Source organism: Saccopteryx leptura, chromosome 1 (assembly GCF_036850995.1).
Source record: "Saccopteryx leptura isolate mSacLep1 chromosome 1, mSacLep1_pri_phased_curated, whole genome shotgun sequence".
In the NCBI taxonomy this organism is placed as follows: domain Eukaryota; kingdom Metazoa; phylum Chordata; class Mammalia; order Chiroptera; family Emballonuridae; genus Saccopteryx; species Saccopteryx leptura.
Window position 1 is genome coordinate 249033653 of NC_089503.1, and position 19192 is coordinate 249052844.

At 49.3% G+C, this 19192-nt stretch overlaps 1 protein-coding gene and 1 non-coding gene across 2 annotated transcripts; both read right to left on the bottom strand.

Annotated features, from left to right (window-relative positions):
* Window positions 1-4763: 4763 nt before the first annotated feature.
* Window positions 4764-4839, bottom strand: TRNAM-CAU (transfer RNA methionine (anticodon CAU)). The gene has a single exon. It is a non-coding gene; the product is annotated as a tRNA-Met (tRNA).
* A 2519-nt stretch (window positions 4840-7358) lies between these two features.
* On the bottom strand, window positions 7359-19123 carry KHSRP (KH-type splicing regulatory protein). Its single transcript, XM_066345199.1, has 19 exons — window positions 18768-19123; window positions 17038-17134; window positions 16350-16388; window positions 15984-16023; window positions 15063-15112; window positions 14714-14785; window positions 13928-13985; window positions 12940-13114; window positions 12638-12736; window positions 12155-12253; window positions 11961-12063; window positions 11208-11308; window positions 10972-11116; window positions 10697-10857; window positions 10510-10619; window positions 10065-10153; window positions 9773-9973; window positions 9605-9682; window positions 7359-9327 (listed from the first exon to the last, which is right to left on the bottom strand). The coding sequence occupies exons 1-19, from the start codon at window positions 19008-19010 to the stop codon at window positions 9050-9052; spliced, it is 2238 nt and encodes a 745-aa protein (XP_066201296.1). The 5' UTR covers window positions 19011-19123; the 3' UTR covers window positions 7359-9049.
* Window positions 19124-19192: the final 69 nt, after the last annotated feature.

Here is a 19192-nt window from a genome sequence, read left to right on the forward strand (position 1 = left end):
TTTCAAAGTCAAAGCCACAGAAAAAGGTATATCCACCAAAGAAAGCTCATTATCATTCATCCCTGCCCACCACTCACCTAAATTTGTGCCCTCCTTTCCCCATTGACAACCACTTTCATTAGTTTTTGGTTTGTCCTTCTGATGTTTCTTTTTGCAAATATAGAGGTGTATGTGTGTGTGTGTCCCTCATTCTCATAAATACAAGACTTCATTTTTTTTTTTTTTTTTTTTTTTGGTATTTTTCTGAAGTGAGAAGCAGGGAGGCAGAGAGACAGATTCTTGCATGTGCCTGACGGGGATCCACCCGGCATACCCACTATTGGGCGATGCTCTGCCCATCTGGGGTGTTGCGCTAGCCATTCTAGCACCTGAGGCAGAGGCCATGGAGCCATCCTCAGTGCCCGGGCCAACTTTGCTCCAATGGAGCCTTGGCTGCGGGAGGGGAAGAGGGAGATAGAGAGAAAGGAGAGGGGGAAGGGTGGAGAAGCAGATGGGCACTTCTCCTGTGTGCCTTGACCAGGAATTGAACCCAGGACTTCCACACGCCAGGCCGACATTCTACCACTGAGCCAACTGGCCAGGGCCTTCTTTTCTTTTATCTCTCTCTTTTTTAAGTGAGCATAGGGGAGGTAGAGTGACAGACTCCCACATGTGCCCTGATCAGGATCCACCTGGCAACACCTGTTTGGGGATGATGCTTGAATCAACCAAGCTATTTTCAGTGCCTGAGGCTGACATACTCGGACCAACCACGGTTGACTGCAGGAAGGGAAAAGGGAGAGAAGGAAAAAGGGAAGAGGGAGCAGGGGAGAAGCAGATGGTCGCTTCTCTTGTGTGCCCTGACTGGGAATTGAACCTGGGACAGCTGCACACCAGATCAATGCTCTATCCACTGCGCCAACTGCCCAGAGCCACATTTTAAAAAAACAAACAAAAACTTACCTTATACAAAAATCTCTATCAGCATCAAGAGGTCTTCCAAGTTCCTTTTTACAACTAGGATTCCATTGCGTGGCAGTACCATTGCTCGTTCAGCTGATCTCCCATGGGCACTAAGTTGCTGGACAACTTATAGATAAACAGTAAGCTGTTTGCTTTTTTTGCCACTACGAACAATGCCATACCTTTGGGTGTCTTTGGTATTTTTGTTGATACCTTTAGGATAGGTTCTCAGGAGTTGGGTTACTGGATTTAAAAGAAATACGTAGATCATTTTGCTACTTATCATCTCACTTTTCACTCTGCATTGCCACCCACAATAGATAATAGTGCCTATTTCCTCACAGTCATATAAAAGAGAATGCTGCCAAACTTTTGGATGTTTGTCAACCTGATTAGGTGTGAAATGATATTTTGATGTAGTTTTAAATGAGTATTACTTACAAGAGAGGTTGAGCATATTTTCCAAAGTTTAAGGTTCATTTCTTCTGGGTATTGTTATCTTTAGCTTTCTCCCCACCTAACAGATTGTTGGCCCAGGAACTCTTCATATATTAGCGTTATTAGCTATTTGTGATATGATTGCAACTATTCCTTCTTCCAGTTTGTCAATTATCTTTTGACTTGGCTTTATTCTTTTGCGATGCACAAGTTATCTTTTTTTGCCTGACCGATGGTGGCACAGTGGATAGAGCATCAACCTGGGACACTTAGAACCCAGGTTGAAACCCTGAGGTTGCTGGTTTGTGAGTGGGTTCATCTAGCTTAAGCTCAGCCTTGCCAGCTTGAGCACAGGTTTTTCCGGCTTGAATGTGGGGTCAGCAACATGATTCCATGGTCGCTGGCTTGAGCCCAAAAGTTGCTAGTTTGAAGCCCAAGGTCACTGGCTTGAGCAAAAAGGTCACTGGCTCAGCTGGAGTCCCCTGGTCAAGGCACATATAAGAAAGCAATTAATGAATAACTAAAGTGAAGCAACTAAGAGTTGATTCTTCTCATCTCTCTCCCTGCATGTTTCTCTCTTGCTCTAAAAAAAAAGTTATCTCTTTTTTTGTTGTTAAATTTATCAATAATGGCCTGACCTGTGGTGGCACAGTGGGTAATGCATTGACCTAGAATGCTGAGGTCGCCGGTTCAAAACCCCAGGCTTGCCCGGTCAAGGCACATATGGGAGTTGATGCTTTCTGCTCCCCCCCCTTCTCTCTCTCAAATGAATAAATGAAATCTAAATATATATATATATATATATATATAATCAATATTTTCTGTTATTTCTTTTGGATTTTGGATTTTGAGACATAGTTGTTGAGTTCTTTTCCCAATCCTAGGTTTAAAAGTGTACTCTTCTATTTAGTACTTGTGTGATATTATTTCAACATTTATGTCTCTGATCCATTTGGAAGTTATCCTAATTTTTGGGATGAGGTGAGGATTCAATTTGACCTTTTTCCAAATTGAGACTCAGTTGTCCCAACATCATTTAAAGTCTGTCTACGCCTGACCTGTTGTGGTACAGTGGATAAAGTGTCAACCTGGAACACTGAGGTCTCTGGTTCAAACCCTGGGCTTGCCTGGTCAAGGCACATACAAGAAAGATGCTTCCTGCTCTTCCCTTACCCCCTTCTCTCTCTCTCTCTCTGTCTCTCTCCTCTCCTCTCTCTAAAATCGATTAATACAATTAAAAAAAAAAACTCCTTAAAAAAAGTAAGTCAGTCCCCTCTCCATTGATTTAAGATGCCAAGTCTAGCCATATACCAATTTTCCATATTCACTCGGCTCTGTTTCTGAACTTTCCATTCTGTCCCAGGGATTGTTTGTCCCCTTGTGCACTGTTTTAATGACGGTGGCTTTATTGGTTTTTTGTTTTGTTTTGTTTTGTTTTTTGTATTTTTCTGAAGCTGAAAACCGGGAGAGACAGTCAGACAGACTCCCACATGCGCCTGACCGGGATCCACCCGGCACGCCCACCAGGGGGCGACGCTCTACCCACCAGGGGGCGTCGCTCTGTTGCGACCAGAGCCACTCTAGCGCCTGGGGCAGAAGCCAAGGAGCCATCCCCAGCGCCCGGGCCATCTTTGCTCCAATGGAGCCTCACTGCAGGAGGGGAAGAGAGAGACAGAGAGGAAGGAGAGGGGGAAGGGTGGAGAAGCAGATAGGTGCTTCTCCTGTGTGCCCTGGCCGGGAATCGAACCAGGGACTTCTGCACGCCAGGCTGACGCTCTACCACTGAGCCAACCGGCCAGGGCACTTTATTGGGTTTTAATATCAGCTAGGGTTGAATGCTTCTCCCCTCCCAGGTTCTTCTGGTCACTGCTACTTGTTTTTGTATATGAATGTTAGAAGCGACTCAATCTGACTAAAAAAAAAAAAAATCACATTTGGATATTACAATTATAAACTAATTTAAGAACTCTCAGCTCCTTTATAATATTGAACCTTCTTTTCTAAGGACATTTGTAGCTTCTTTTTGTTTCAAGTCTCCTGATTCACTTAGGAATGTTTTATTCAAGTTTCCCTTGGTTTTCATCAAGACTGCACAATTTTGATAGTTTGGCTGATTTTGTATTTTATTTTTGTTGCTGTTGTAAGTGGGGTCCTCTTTCCTAACTGGTAAGTTTTGTGTACATGTTGGCTATTAACTTCTTTAAACAATTTGTGTGTGTGTGTGTGTGTGTCTGAGACAGAAAGAGTCAGAGAGAGGAACAGATAGGGACAGACAGATAGAAAGGGAGAGAGATGAGAAGCATCAATTTTTGTTGCAGCACCTTAGTTGTTCATTGATTGCTTTCTCATATGTGCCTTGACTGGAAGGCTACAGCAGACCGAATGACCCCTTGCTCGAGCCAGTGACCTTGGGCTCAAGCTGGTGAGCCCGCGCTCAAACCAGATGAGTCTGCACTCAAGCTGGCAACCTTGGGGTTTCAAACCTGGGTCCACTGCATCCCAGTCCGATGCTCTACCCACTGCGCCACCGCCTGATCAGGCTTGGCTATTGACTTCTGTATGTAATGCTACATCCTTTTACTTTATCAAATTCTTTTAAGTCTATATGAGTTTATCTGTTGGTTTTTGAGTTTTCCAGAAATATAATCACATCATCTGCAAACACATGGTTTTACCTCCTTCTTTGAAATTCAGATTTGTCAAATCACTTTCTTTTGTCTTTCTAGCTAACCCTCTCATATAACCAAGTCATAGTGGCAAGAGTGGGCAATTTTGCCTTTTTCCTGACTTTAGTGGGAAAGCAAGTTTCCATGAAGTAAGATGCTGGCTGAGAATATAGTTATCAATTCCTACATTTTCTTTTTAAATTTTATTTATTTTTTCAAAATCTAAGAGAAAGTTTAGAAAGTTAAAGGTAGTAGAAGAGAGCCAGCTAGGCTGTGTAACAAGTTACACAAGCAAAAGAAGGGCCCTTGGAGCTTAGGAGAAAAGCAAAGCTAATATACTTGGGGGGATGGGGGAAGGGAAAGGCACTGATATGCTCCCCAGAGGGAGAGCACAGCCATACCCTTTATTTTTATTCTATTTAATTAAAAATATATTATTATTTTTAAATTGAGAGGCGGAGTGGCAGAGACAGACACCTGTATGCACCCTGACCAGGATCCACCTCCTACCAAGCAATGCTGTGCTCATTTGGGCCGCTGCTCTGTTGCTTGCAACCGTGTTATTTTAGCACCTAAGGCAGGGGAGGCCATGGAGCCATCCTCAACACCCAGGGCCAACCTTGCTCACCATTTGAGCCATGGCTGTGGGAGGAGAAGACAGAGAGTGAGGGGAGAGGGGGAAGAAGGTTGGAGAAGCAGATGGTCACTTCTCCAGTGTGCCCTGACCAGGAATTGAACCTGGAATTTTCACACATGAGGCCAATGCTCTACCACTGAGCCAACCTGCCAGGACTCCATTTATTCTTTAAATTGAGAATGCATGCTGAATTTTATCAACTGCCCTTTCTGTGTTTATGAAGATAATGACTTTTTCTTAACATGTTATTACAATAAATTCTATCAAATCATTCTTGCTTTCCTGGAATAAATCCCACTTGGTTGAAATTTTTTAAATGTGTTTTTGGATTCTATTTTACAAATTCTGGAAGAACTGGGAGGAGGTGGAGCCATGATTCAAGAAGGTCTCCTTGAAGGGGGACTATCAAGGAGGATATACCAGTGGTGTCGGCAGTAGTAAGCTGGGTGCTCTTGTAGCTTCCCCACAAAAGTATGTGGGCAAGTGAAGACTGCTTAAGTTCTATCTTAAATAACACATCAATCTAAATACCATCAGCAAGGACTGGTAAAATATATTATGGTATATTCATACAGAATACTACATAGTGGTTAAAAAGAATTAGGAATCTCCTTATGTGTTAATATGGAATCATCTTGAGTTATATGGAGTGGATAAAAATCAAGGAAAACTAGTATCTTCATTTGTATGTAAAAAAAAAAAAGGAAAAAGAATGTCAGAACTGGGTTTGCTTGCACATTATATGCCAGAACAGGAGGCACAAGAAGCAACACTTGGGTGCCTCCAGGAAAGGGTAAAAATGGGTGTTTGGGGAAGGAGGAACGCTTCACTTTTTCCTGTTAGTGGTGTTTGGCTTAGGAGCTCTGCCATTGCCCAAAAATATATAAATATGTAAGACAAAAACTTGACCCTGGCCGGTTGGCTCAGTGGATAGAACGTTGGCCTGGCATGTGGATGTTCCAGCTTTGGTCCCGTTAGGGCACACATGAAAAGTGACCACCTGCTTCCCCTCTCCTCCCTCCTCCTTCTCTCTTTTGGGAGCCCCAATGGATCCCAGTCAGGCCCATGAGGGAGTCTTATCTCTCCTCCTCTCACTTAAAAAATAAAATAGGCCCTGGCCGGTTGGCTCAGTGGTAGAGCGTCGGCCTGGCGTGCAGGAGTCCCGGGTTCGATTCCCGGCCAGGGCACATAGGAAAAGCGCCCATCTGCTTCTCCACCCCTCCCCCTCTCCTTCCTCTCTCTCTCTCTTCCATTGGCCTCTGCCTCAGGCGCTACAATGGCTCTGGTTGCAACAGAGCGAAGCCCCAGATGGGCAGAGCATCGCCCCCTGGTGGGCGTGCCGGGTGGATCCTGGTTGGGCGCATGCGGGAGTCTGTCTGCCTCCCCGTTTCCAACTTCAGAAAAATACAAAAAATAAAAAATAAAAATAAAAAGGACCCAGGGCCCCCGTTATTCTTTACCTGCCCATGTAGTAGCCACCAAACCCCTCTTCCTTACCTAGCCCCATTTCTGGGTGCCTAAGTGGGCTGAGCCCCAACATCGGTACCATGACTGCTCCATGGAGATGATGGTCTGGACAGTGCTGTGCTGGGGCCAGATGGGGCACTGGATGATGACTATAAGTCATCCAGCGCCTAGAGATGCACTATACCCTGTGTCAGTCGTGACTTTCTACCAGCAAGGTATGGTGTCTGAGAGGAGCGCCCAAGTTCTAAGCTGACTGTCCACGGCCCCAGAGCAAAAGCATCCCCCTTCCTGGCCCATTGTGCCACAAGGTGGGCTCCCTTAGGGCCATCAATGAATAGACTGCCACAGGGACAGGTTCCTAACAAATGTGGAAGGTCATAGGGCTGTGAATGGCCCACCTAGAAGTGGCACTGTTGCTGACTCCTGATTGGTGTGGCCATTTAAGCCTCTAGGTCCAGGCATCCAGATTTTGAATGTGAAACCCCATCTTCAAGTGTTATCATTCAACTGTAAATCTAAAAGGAACACTTCCCTGGGCCAGATGGTTCAAGCAGATCCTTAGTTCATTCTCCTATCTCCCGTCCTCATCCTTGGGAGGCAATGGCCTGCCACCAAGTACTAGGACTGGCGCCATTTCCCAGAACAGGCGAGTTTCCACCTCAGAGCTCTCTAATGAGCACATGTAGCAAGGTCAGGCTAAGTCCTGTAAGGCAGAGTGCATCCATGGGAACACCTGTCTCTGGGGATCATCCTGGGTGCCTTGTTCCTCAAGTTCCCAGAGGGAAGAACTGGGTAGGGGAAGACTGCACCAAAGGTATGGCCTGCTTCTCCCTCCCAAAGCAAAATCAGCATACCCCACTCTCACTGGCCAAGCCTTGTTCTTCTATAAACACAACTGCGGCCAGCACACAGTTTTAGACAAAAAGCACTTTATTTAACAACAACAAAAAAAACAACCAAAAAAAAAAAAAAAAAAAAAAAAAAAAAAAAAAGGGGAGGGGAAGAAAAGTTATAGGAAAGTACAACGTGCCTGCAGAAAACTATTTTCTTTTCTATTTATTTTCTTGAAAAAAGAAAAACATAAAGCTTATCATTTCCAATCACCGTTATCAGGCTTTTACAACATCTATAAAGAACAAACATCTGCTTCAAAACTACCGGGGCAGGTGAGGGACAGAGAAAGAGAGACGGCACCCAGCAGACATGGGGAGGTTTTGTTATCATTTATTTGTGAAGTTAAAAACGAGCGATAAAAAGTAAAAACTGCCATACAATTTTTTTGTTCTCAATTTGTTTTCAGTTTCAATGTCTTCTTGAACAGATGAAACATAACAGACCAGTCCTGGGAGAAGGGTGCGGGAGGGAAGGGCCGAGGGGAGCCGAGCGCGGGCAGAGGGAGGAGCAAGAGGAGCAGAGGCGGAGGGTGGGCCGGGTTGGGGGTGTTCCTGCAATATTAACACCTGGTCCAAGGAATGTTCCAACTCTAACTAAAAAAAAAGAAATAGCAAGAGTGACTTTTTTTCCTTTTTAAAAGTTTATTTTAAAAACATGAAGAGGGCCAGAGATGGTAGGGAGAAAATTAACTGCTTTCACCTGAAAGCAGTTTCAGGAAGGCTGGGGTGGGGTATAGAGATTTATATATATATATATATAATTTTATATGTTTTCACTTTTTGTGTTTATTAAAAAAAATTTTTTTGGCAGAGATTTAGTTCTCGCTCTCTTCTATGGCTGGCTCAACATGAAGGATCCCAATTTTAAAAGAAAAAAAAAAGCATGTAAGAGACAGAATGAGCGCGAGAGCGAAAGCTGGCATGGACCTCCAGCCACTCACAGAGGACTCCCCTGTACCCCGCAAGGCAGCTATCACTCTCTCGCCTAACAAATGGAAATAAAGCAAAAACAAAAAAAAGAGCCCCCAAACAAAACAAATAATAAAAGAATTTTCACAGATGAAGAAGTTCACATTCATTCGATTCATTGAGCCTGCGGAGAGGGAAGAGATAGGAATTGGTCACTCTGGGGAGGGAAGGCAGGGGCAGGAGACTGGGGGTTGGTGAGGAGGGGGCCAGGAAGCCCCTCTCCCAAGCCGGTGGCTAGCAGGATGTATCTGTAACTGTCTAGTCAAGTGCTCTGAGGACTCGGCTGAAGTCAGACTGGCTCCTTGATGGAGGAGGAGAAAGAGTGATATAAAGGCAAGAAGGAGAGAAGCAGGAGCATGGGGGAGGGGGTAGAGAAAGAGAAGCGAAGTCAGGGTCTGTAGGGGGGGAAGGCGGTGGCTCCCGGCGCATCACAACATGAACAATCTCAGAGATCACGGTGTCCCCACAACACCCCTGTGAGGTAGGTTGGAAGGTGGCAGAGATCATCATGCCCACTTCACAGACAAGACCAGGACACAGGCATGGGCGTGAGAGCAGAGGCCGAGCCCAGGTGGAGCGAGGGGCTCCGGGGCCAGTCCCCTTGGCAGGCTCCCCACATCCCCACTGGAGCCAGGGTCACCCCACGCTGAGGCTGCCTGCAAACACAGTCACTTGGACAACGTCGGGGAGAAGATCGTGGGTTGAAAAACAAAAAGAACAAAAGCCAAAAAAGTAATGCAGAGAGGGGAAAAAATATCCATTTTCTTCCCAAGTGGCCAGATTTTTGAGTTAGCAGCCAGGATGGTGACCAATGTTTCAGCGACCGGCCTGCCCTCCACCCCCAGGACTACCCACCAGTTCAACAGTTCCACCTTTTATCTGTCTCGCATTCTCCCCCAACATCACGACAGCATTACACAGGAACAAGCGAGCCGGCGGAGGGAGGCCTCTTCTTTAACCTCTGGACCCAGCGCACATTTCCCCTGGCTCTTGGGGACTCCCGGAGACCTCCGGCCACACGGCCCCCGCTGCAGGCATCAAGGACACACCCCGCAGGGGAAGGGATTTCCGGCGCTACCCACTAAGGCAGGATGGACGGTGGCTGGGGGTTGGAAGGAAAAAGGAGGAGGAGGAGGGTGGCAATTCCCACTTGCCTGCTGCTGTCCCTGCTGTGTGGGTGGAGGCTGGGGGCCACCAGGACCTGGGGTCTGTCCGTAGTAAGCAGCTTGCTGTCGGTAGTATTCAGCCCAGGCAGCGCTATAGTCTGGCTGGGAGCCTGGGGGCGCTCCTGGACCTCCTCCAGTGGCCACTTGAGCTGTCAAGGAGAGGATGAGTGTGGCTGGGCAAGAAAGTGGGCTTGACCCTGCTTTGCCTCAGGCCCACCAGCTCAGCCTGCTTCTTAAAAAAGTTATGTTACAATATACTTGACAAACAGTATCAGTTTCAGGTGTACAACAGTGATTCGCCATTTAAATTCCTTAAACATGATCATCATGCCTAAGTCTAGTATCCACATCACAGAACAAAATCATAGTTATGGCTACGTTCACTAAGCTGTACTTACACCCCGTTGCCTTTTTTCTATAACTCACCCTGTTTCTTGTAGTACTCCTCCCAGGCCTTTGTGTAGTCCTGCTGCGGGGGAGCTCCGGGCTGCTGGGGCTGTTGGCCTGCAGGAGGCGGGCGCATAGTCAGAGAACAGCGAGGGGACACAGCTGCCCTCCTGGCTGACTTGAGCCCATGCTGCAGCCGACACTCACCGATCTTTTTGTAATACTCTTCCCAGGCCTTAGTGTAGTCTGACTGGCCCGCAGGTGGGGGCTGAGGGGGCTCGCCCTGGGCAGGGGGGGCTGCGGGTGCGGGTGCGGGTCCAGGCACAGGGCCTGGGGGCTGCTGGTAGTAGTGTGAGTAGTAGGCGGCCCAGGCTGCATTGGGGTCTGCGGCGGCTGCAGCAGCTTTATCTGCAAAAGGAGGGGAGTGCAGGCTGAGGGGTGACACATCTGTCCCATGCCCAGACCCTGTGCTGCCCCTCAATTGGGCAGCCTTACTTACTTGGGTCGTGAGGAGCAGGTGGCTGCCACTGGGGGTAGGTATTGCCCCAGCCCTGGGGTGGGTACTGGTGAGGGGGGGGGCCCCCGGCACTGCAGGACAAGAAAGGGGAGGGAACACATGAGTGGGGGTAGGGATGGCTAGTAGGAAGGGGGTCCAGAAAAATATGAAAGACAATTAACAACCCATAAAACCCAGGCTGTGAAACAAAGTCCCCCAAATTCAACATGCACAGTTTTATGTATGTGGTCAACACCTATAGTATTTTGTAAAAATGGTATCTGGGAAACAGAGGGCAGGGCTGGATCGTGTTTGAAATCACTGCTTCTGAAAGACGAGAATGGACCTCTTGGTAATGAATAGAAATGAAAACATGGCCTGTTATTCTTCTTGCCAGCAGTATGGAGCCCCATGTTCTAAATTCCAGGCAGCTGAGAGGAATACTCACTGAGGAGGAGCCCCTGGTGGGCCCTGGTTGAAAGGCCCAGGATTGAAAGGCCCCATGGGGCCAGCAGGGCCTGGTCCCCCTGGGCCTGGTCCAACTGGGCAGAGGGGACCCTAAAAGGAGAATGGACAAAATTAGTGGGTGGGAGACTGGAGCCAAGCCCAGGCCCCAGAGACCTCCATGAACCCACCTCAATCTTCTCCTCAATGAGCTGCTTGGCGTGGTCAATCTGCTGAGGTGAGCCCCGAATAATGAACAGTTTGAAGTTGGGGTCCCCATTGGGTGGCAGCTGCCGGGAGATCTCTACAAAAGCGCCCGTCTGCTGGTTTATGGCTTTCACGTTCTCGCCACCTGTGGGAGACACAGGCAGTGAAGGCAGGATGGGAAGAGAGAAGAGACAGGCAGTGAAGAGAGGGTGGGAGGAGAGAATGGATGAGGAACAAAGGGCAGGGAGAGTCTACTCACCTCGACCTATGACTAGCCCACACTTGTGAGTGGGGATGGAGAAGGTCATTTCCCCGCCAGGAGGGCCCCAGTTGCCTTGGCCTCTTCCTCGACCACGGCCCCCTGGGGGCATGCCAGGACCCCCTGGAGGACCTGGGGGACCACTCTGCAAGAGAGGGACATGTAGAATAAATGCAGGTAGCCAGGCCTGTCCCCTCTGCCCCATCAGCTGTTCTCACCTACCCCATGCCACCTACCCTAAGGCTCTGGAGGAGGTCATTGATAATCCGCGCAGCATGCTCACACCGGTCTGGGGGCCCCATTATGTGAGCTATCTTCTCAGGACCTGTCCCATCATCTGAGGCCAGCACCCAGAGAGCAGAGACATGAATTTAAAAGAGAAGCACAACTCCAAACCACCGCCTCCTCGGGGCAGCACTGTGCCAAGCTAGGTGTCTGAGACATCTCAGACTCAGTGCCGCTCACCACATTCCACGTACTCAGGAGTGAGGAAGGAGGTAGGGAGGCCCCACGTCCCCAAGAAGGAAACCGACCAGGTTGGCAGGGAGACGGCTAGGCTTCTTTCTGCAATTGGAACCCCCAGAACTAACTAATGCACTTTACAGTACTAAGAAAAAATAGTCTCTGAAAAGCAACTAAAGGGTTCCTCTTCCCCAGAGAACTGCCCTCACGAACTCTCACAGGCTTGGTAGGAGCCCAGAGTTGGGGCAATGATCTCATCCAGCCCAAGGTGCTCAAGTTATCCAGGCTGCCCTGTCAGGATGAGCTACTGGTGGGGCAGAGGGAAGAGGTAGATTCAAGAGGAGAGAAAAATACAAAATGTCTGCCCATCACCAACTCTCACGGGGCTGACCCACAGAAGACACACAAAATTTAAGAGTAACAAGGCACTGCAGGCTAATCATGGCACTAAGCTGCCTGGAGCTGACCCTCAGAGTAATCTGAAGAGGACAGGACTGGCCAACACATCCACACGACTTGGCCCTGACCTTGTTTAAACTGGATCCGCACACCAGCATCATTCTGGATCTTCTTGATCATCTCTCCACTCCGGCCAATGACCACACCCACAGAATGCCTAGGCACTGGCACCTGAGGGAGAGAGGCAGAGGATTAGCTGGGTTCAGTCCCTGCTGCTCTGCTGCTTTTGCTGCCTACTGCACAGGAAGAGCCCTGCACTCACATCAATGCCTCCGCCAATTCGAGATCCATACTCATTCCGGTCCCCAAAGCCACCCTGGTCACGCTCCCGGAGGATGTCCATCACCATCTCACAGGCTTGCTGCAACAACAAAGGGCATTGTGCTGTGCACATGGCAAACCCTGCTGCCCCACTACATTCCCAGCCTCCCATAAACCAAGGGGTCACAGGCCTAGGCTAAGGACGGACACACAGGTACTGAGCTCTATATCTGCCACCCTGAGAAGAAGGCATAGCCAGCACCCCCATTTTCCAGATGAGTGAATGGAGGATCAGATTTAGGCCACTTGCTCACATACAAATGAATGGGAAGAAAATGTAACACAAGAATATAAACCCTGCGACAACTTAAAAGCCAGTGCTCTTGAAAATCTCTCCACTTTCACTCAAATCTCCAGCCAGCCCACCAGCTCTCTCTCACTTCTCTAGTCCGACCCCCTCCCCCCACCTACAGAGTGCGCTCACCTGCACTTTGTAAGGATCCCCAATAATCCGAAGGGGCTTGTCCACATTTGTATTCTGGGAACCATCTTGAATTAAAATCATCTTTACTCCAGCTCGTTCCTTTAAAACCAATGTAAACTATCAGTATAGGACTTTCAAAGAACTTTCTGCAGACTAGTACATTACAGGCAAGGACCATAATCAGAAAGAGGAAAAGAATAGCAAAGCACAAGCACGCGTGTGTGTGATGTGTGTTAACATACCCAGGAAGGAAACTTTCTTGGAATGGAAGGAACCTTCTGTCCTCTGCTCCAACTGCTCACCTGTAGTTGCTTAATGGTCTCCCCGCCTTTGCCAATGACCAGGCCAGCCTTTCCCGCAGGAATCATAATCTCCTGCACTGTGCCATTCTGGCCCCCATTAGCATTGTCGTGGAACTGTCCTGGGGGGCCCCCACGACCCCGAGACACAATGTCATCCAGCATCATCTTCGCTTTCCTGGGAAGATGAAGAATGGGATGTCATCTCATCACTTAAAAGACTACTGGCGGACAGATAGTTCGGTTGGTTGGGACATTGTCTGGAAGCACAGAGGTTCCCAGTTCAATTCCTGGTCAGGGCACATACAGGATCAATGTTCCTGTGTCTAACTCTCCCCCCCTCTCTCTTCCTCTCATGGTAAAATCAATACATTTTAAAAGATTCAAAAAAAAAAAAAAAAAAAAAAAAAAAAAAAAAAAAAAGGCCCTGGCTGGTTGGCTCAGTGGTAGTGTGTCAGCCTAGCGTGCAGGAGTCCCGGGTTCGATTCCTGGCCAGGGCACACAGGAGAAGCGCCCATCTGCTTCTCCACCCTCCCCCTCTCCTTCCTCTCTGTCTCTCTCTCTTCCCCTCCCGCAGCCAAGGCTCCACTGGAGCAAAGTTTGCCCAGGCGCTGAGGTGGCCTCTGCCTCAGGCACTAGAATGGCATAGCGACGCCCCAAGATGGGCAGAGCATCGCCCCCTGGTAGGCATGCCGGGTGGATCCTGGTCAGGCGCATGCGGGAGTCTGTCTGACTGCCTCCCCGTTTCCAACTTCGGAAAAATATAAAATACAAAAAAAAAAAAAAAAAAAAGGACTACTGGCCTGGTGATCTGTGTCCCCCCACCCCCATCTCAAGCAAAGGTGACTCCAAGACATGTGTCTGACAAATAGGAAAACTACAGTCCCTAGAGCTGGGGGGTGCAAAAACATGGTGAGTCACCCCCAAATTTCAAAGGGATCAAGAGGACTTTTGCCCAGTCCCACCACAAAAGGCCCAGCCAGGCACTTACTGAACAGATTCTGGGGCTCCTGTCAAGGATACACTGCGCTCGGGGAGGCCACCACTGTCTGGAGAGAAAAGGCGATAGGGTCAGTCCCCTTCCAGGCCTGCAGACCCTGTAAGGGCCATTAGCACAGATAAGGAAATTTCCAGATCAAAGCCATTCAGTAGCCTGACAAATTAGGTCACCTCCCCAAACACCTGGGAGGCTACTCTGTGCAAGGCCAAAGCCAGGAAGCCTAAAGTTCAGTAGAGAGTTCAAACAGAAGTTTTAGAGAAAAAGATGAGGTAGGAGAAACAGGTTCTGGAAGGTCCAAACCCTGGACCATTCCCACCACCACTGATGATCATATGTGCACCCTCTAGCCAACACACTCCACTCTGCACTTGAAACCTACAGAGGACCCGGCCTGTCCTCAAAGCTTTTGTTTTTAATGTGCCGCCCTGCCTCCCATATTCCCACTTAGTGTTTAGTTTAGGTGGCAACTTAATGGTTCACAGCGGATCTGGAACGAGGCTCCCTGTGTTCGATTCTGTATTTCCCCCTCAGCCTCCCCTCACCCACAAAATGAAAGAAACCCAAAGTCACAGCTATACCTTTAGGTGCTGTACAGTAGAGACATTGCACCAAGCCTGGTACATGGAAGGCACTCAATAAACAAATAACAAAATAAACAAATGCCAGCCCATTTCATTGACATGAATGTCAATCCGACAAGTTAAAAGTGAGGGCATTACTACAGTGCAAAGAGCCCAGCCCAGCATTCATTCTGGTATGAACCTGGCTCACTCATACCTGGAGAGATCTGGACTTTGCAGCCTGAATCCTGCTGGATTTTGTTAATCTGTTCGCCTCCTCTGCCAATGACTAGGTGAAGAAGAAAAGGAGAAAAGTTGAGTTGACAGAAGGAGCCAGCACAAAACAAATGAGGTGATGGGGGTTTCTGGCCATGTTAATGTTCAGTGGTTGGGGGCCTTGTTGAGAGCTCCGCCATTCTTCCCACCCAGAAAGAACAGGTAAGAGCAGAATAAGGTAGGCCCTTGCAGACCAAATGCTTCTGGGCTTGCATGGGCTCCCAGAAAATGATCGGGGGTGGGGGGTGGCGGGTGAAATGGGCACCCAGACTATAATCACCCACACTCACTTAATCCCACCATGCCGTCTGGGACCCTGTACTCCTCTGTCATTGAAGTCCTGTAGAGATAATGAAGGTCAGTCTCAAATGGAAAAGCAGCAGAGAGTCTGCCTGGAGAAAAGGCCTCCAATGTTTCTGCCCTATTTCCTATGATGGGACCAAGACCCCACAGGCCTAAGCATAATCTAACAGTGTGAGGCTGGGACTCCCTCACTTCACAGCAGGTCACTCGACCACTTGAGGCTTCCGTTTCCCCACCTGGGCCACGAGAGGTTTGTTCTGGGGTAGTGTGGCCCCTGACACGGGGAGAGTGAGCGCCTGGACACTTTTATGGCAACTTGATGGAGAAAAATTTCACATATATTGACTTCAAAAAAAATAATTCTTTATCCTCGTCATTTAATTTTCCTAGCAGTTTTTATTGTAGTTCATAAAGCTTCTGGACCATTAAAAACAACAACAAAAAACAATGGTCAATGTGGTCCCTCACAAAGGATTCTATGTCAGATTCACTGAAGTCATTTGGGAGGGGGTGAGCAGTGGTAAAAAGGTAGGAAAGACTGCTAGCACAACCTGAGGCTTCCCCAGCTCCCAGGGAACAGGCATTTACAGAGGACAGATAAGAAAACCTGACTTTTCTAGGAAGGTAGATATTTGAGCTTCTAGAGTGTCCCCACAACAAAAGCAGCACCAAGGTACAGAGACCACGCTTCTGTTGTTACAGCAAACTGCCACAACCCTCTCCTCCCTCCACTCCTGAAGACAGGTAAGTACAGGGCCGAAGGCAGTGCCTTCTGCCTCTCAGTCCTGTCTCTGGTAGACCAGCCCTAAATAGTGCAGGGCCCTCAGACAGAGCTCTCTCCCAAGACAGTAAGAAAGGCCAGAGATAGCCAGCAGATAAGAAAACATGTTCTCCAACTCATAACTTACCTGGGAGGAGGATGGATGGGTCCAAGTTGAGAACTGATGGCTGGAGAGAAAAAATCCAAAGGCAAGATTGGCCTGTCTCTTCTCTGGAACCCTGAACACCACTGGCTCCAGGTGCTCCTGCCTCCACAGGGGCAGCTAGCACCATTACAGCCTAAGTCCTCCTGAGCATGGGAGCATGATGGACCTTCCCCCAAAAGCACATGCATCAAATATTTCTGCCTCAATTTTCAGGGGCCATGGGAACCCCAAAGGCCAAACCCCAGACAATGAACACCTAGAGCATCCATAAAGGACAAGTGCCCGGTGTGCCTAACTCCCGACTTCTAACCTCCTAAGATCCTGAAGCTTCCCTCTGCATGGACTTACAGTCTCCCTGAGAAGCCAGTTTCTTGCTCTCCGGTTGGTCTGTGAAAGAGAGAGGGTATCAGCACCCATCTACCCACAGCCGCCTCAAATCTGATGCTGGTGCCATGTATCTCTGGCAAGCATTCTCTCCCCCCACCCACAATATCAGAGCCAAGACAGGAGAGTAGCAGAGACCAATTCCAACATGAGGTCGGACTTCATCAATCCTGCCACCAGCACGAAGGATAAAAAAAAACCCCTTTAGAATGGGAGAACAATGATGGCAGCATCTGAGTCCTTCTAGCTCAGGATGGAATCTACCCTGGGCAGCAAGGTCCTGGCTGAAAGAAATCAGCTGGCCACCCCATTGATCATTTTGGCTACTATGGGTAATGCCACATGCCCCAGGGCCAACCAAACTTTACTTACATGGGGCCTCAATAAAAGTACCAGCACTTCCCCAGCCTACCAGAAGAGGAAGGACAATCTTGAGAACTTACAACATAACTTGGACCTCGCCACAGTCAACCTGCTCTCCTCTCAGCTACCTGATACCTCAGGATGGCGGCCCACAAAAAGAATGAACAAAGCTGGGATTGCTGAGGTTTTAAAAGACAGAATGGCAGCAGGCCCCCCCCCAACACTGAACCACATTCAAACAAAGCATCTCACTCTCTACCCCCAGCCCCTCCTCACAGCAGGTACTTACCTCCATCTTCTAACTGCCTCTTTTGGCCCCCAAAACCAAAATCAGGAGTGCTGTTATTCACTGTTGTAGCAGAGTCACCTCCAATTTTGGCTGCAATCTACAAATGAAGTTGTAAGCAGAGAAGAATTAGCAACCTCCCTGGGGCTCAGATGAACTTAGAACCTTTCCTGGTCTCTGGTCTTGTTGTTTGGCCTAGGAGTAGGCTTCCTCTGATTTAGGAAAGAGCCTGTTAGTTAAGACAAATCTAGAAAGAATTTTCATCTAAGGCCTCAGAGTTCAAGAGTTACCCAGGAATTTCAAAACTCCCCTTCTCAATGGGATTTGGGTCTAAATTGTTGTGGCCAGACTATAACCCATACTAACTTGTTTTAGGGGTAAAAGGAGCAGAAGCTTGGTACTACGAAAGGTCTTCAGGTCATCTCCACAAGGGAGGGTCTCAGAGAACCAGAAAGTGTGACTGTAACACAGTTCTTCAGGGATGCTGAAGACTATTATCACCCTCACCCTCAGAATCTTGTATTTGTGAAACAAATCTCTCAGAAGTTTTTACTTCAAAGCATCTGAAATCTTCATTTGAGGAAAACAAAAGACACTTTTGGAACATATGTTACAATTTAGCCATATGAAGAGCAACTTCAAATAAACCCCAATCCAAAAAACTTAAAACTAAACTCTGTGGAATTATTACAAGTTTTCCAAAGAAACACAAACCAGAATCTAAGCATCCATCTTTTCATCTCTCAATCTTTTTTTTTTTTTTTTTTTAACACTTTGAGCCAAAGCTCTTGGGCTGCCCAGATGGACCCTTATCCCACTCCAACCCATAGCACACTAGTTATAGAATGTTTTCTCAATCAAGACAGTTTAGTGGGCAAGCAGATCAGGTGCACATTAGAAAGGTGAAAGCCACAGATCACATGGAGTGAAACAGGGCGTTAACCTAATGGGACCCCCTCCCACCCTGCCCTGGAGGCACTGGAATTATGGCAGTCAGGCTGGGGTCTGCTTCCTGACACGGCAGCAAAAACCTTCCATACTATGGGTCTCCTCCTCTCCAGGCTCTGGTAAGGTTTGTCCCACCAGCATGCAACACCTCCATGCTGTCATCAAACTCAAAAGCCTGTGGCGGGACCCTCCCTTCTTTCCTAAAAAGATCACGTTTTTAAGCCACCGGAAGCATCAAGAAAAGTCTGCCCCGATGCCCACCCTCCCCGTTTCGCTTAAGTGCTTGGCCAGTCTGGCAGAAAAGGGTCCCCATTCCACACTCAAGAGAAAGGACTTGTTGTCCTTCATGTCCCTTCTTCCTAGAGAGCGTGCTGAAACGGGACTAGGTTAGTGGCAAACAGAGCTCTCAGTCCTGATGGGAAGGTGGGGGCCAAGTAAGCCCTATCCCAGGAAGGCAGACCCTTTCCTTCCAGCACAGTGGTGCACGCATGCCTTAGCGTATCCTGAGGCGGGGAGGGGTCCCCGAAGTGAGGGATCGCACTCCGGAGCCCCTGCACCAGGGACCGCTCTTGGGAATCTCCTGGACGCCCCGACACTCTGCATAGAGTCGCCAGTAAGGGACCCCACTCAAGGCGCTTGGGTTGGCCCAGGGCCCTTCTGACTACTGCCCCAAGAGACCCCGCGGCAGTCCCGGTACCCCGCCACCCGCGACCCCGCGCGCGCGCGCACGTGACCCCGCCCCCTCCCCCGCCCGCGCGCCCCTCTCGAGCCCGCGGCCTCCTCACCTGGCGGGCCCGCTGCACGGCATCGGCGAAGGCGTCCTTGCGGATTCCCGGGCCGCCCCCACCTGGGGGCTGCGAAGGGCCCCCAGACGAACCTCCGCCAGGGCCCCCGCCGACCCGGTCCCCCGCGCCTGGCGGGCCCGGTGGAGGGCCTCCTCCGGCGCCCCCAGCACCCCCAGCACCCCCGCCCCCGCCGGCAGTCGGCGGCGGCCCCGGCGGGGGTCCTCCCGTGCTGTAGTCCGACATGGCGCGGCGGAGCCGGGCCTGGCGCGGAAGCTGAAGCTGAGGAGGAGGAGGCGGCGGCGGCGGCGGCAGCGGCGGCGGCGGCTCAACGCGGGAACAAGGCCTCGCTCCACACGGCCGCAGAGCACTCTGGGAACCCAGCGGCTAGGAAGACGACGAGGTGGGGAGAGGGACGCCCCCTCCCG

Excerpts from the sequence above, each read along its gene's own strand:
- KHSRP (XM_066345199.1), bottom strand. The coding sequence starts at position 19,010 with ATGTCGGACTACAGCACGGGAGGACCCCCGCCGGGGCCGCCGCCGACT. Across the intron at positions 17,135-18,767 it reads CCGTGCAGCGGGCCCGCCAG|ATTGCAGCCAAAATTGGAGG; the intron begins GTGAGGAGGCCG and ends CTTCATTTGTAG. Across the intron at positions 11,309-11,960 it reads GCGGATCCAGTTTAAACAAG|ATGATGGGACAGGTCCTGAG; the intron begins GTCAGGGCCAAG and ends TGCTGGCCTCAG.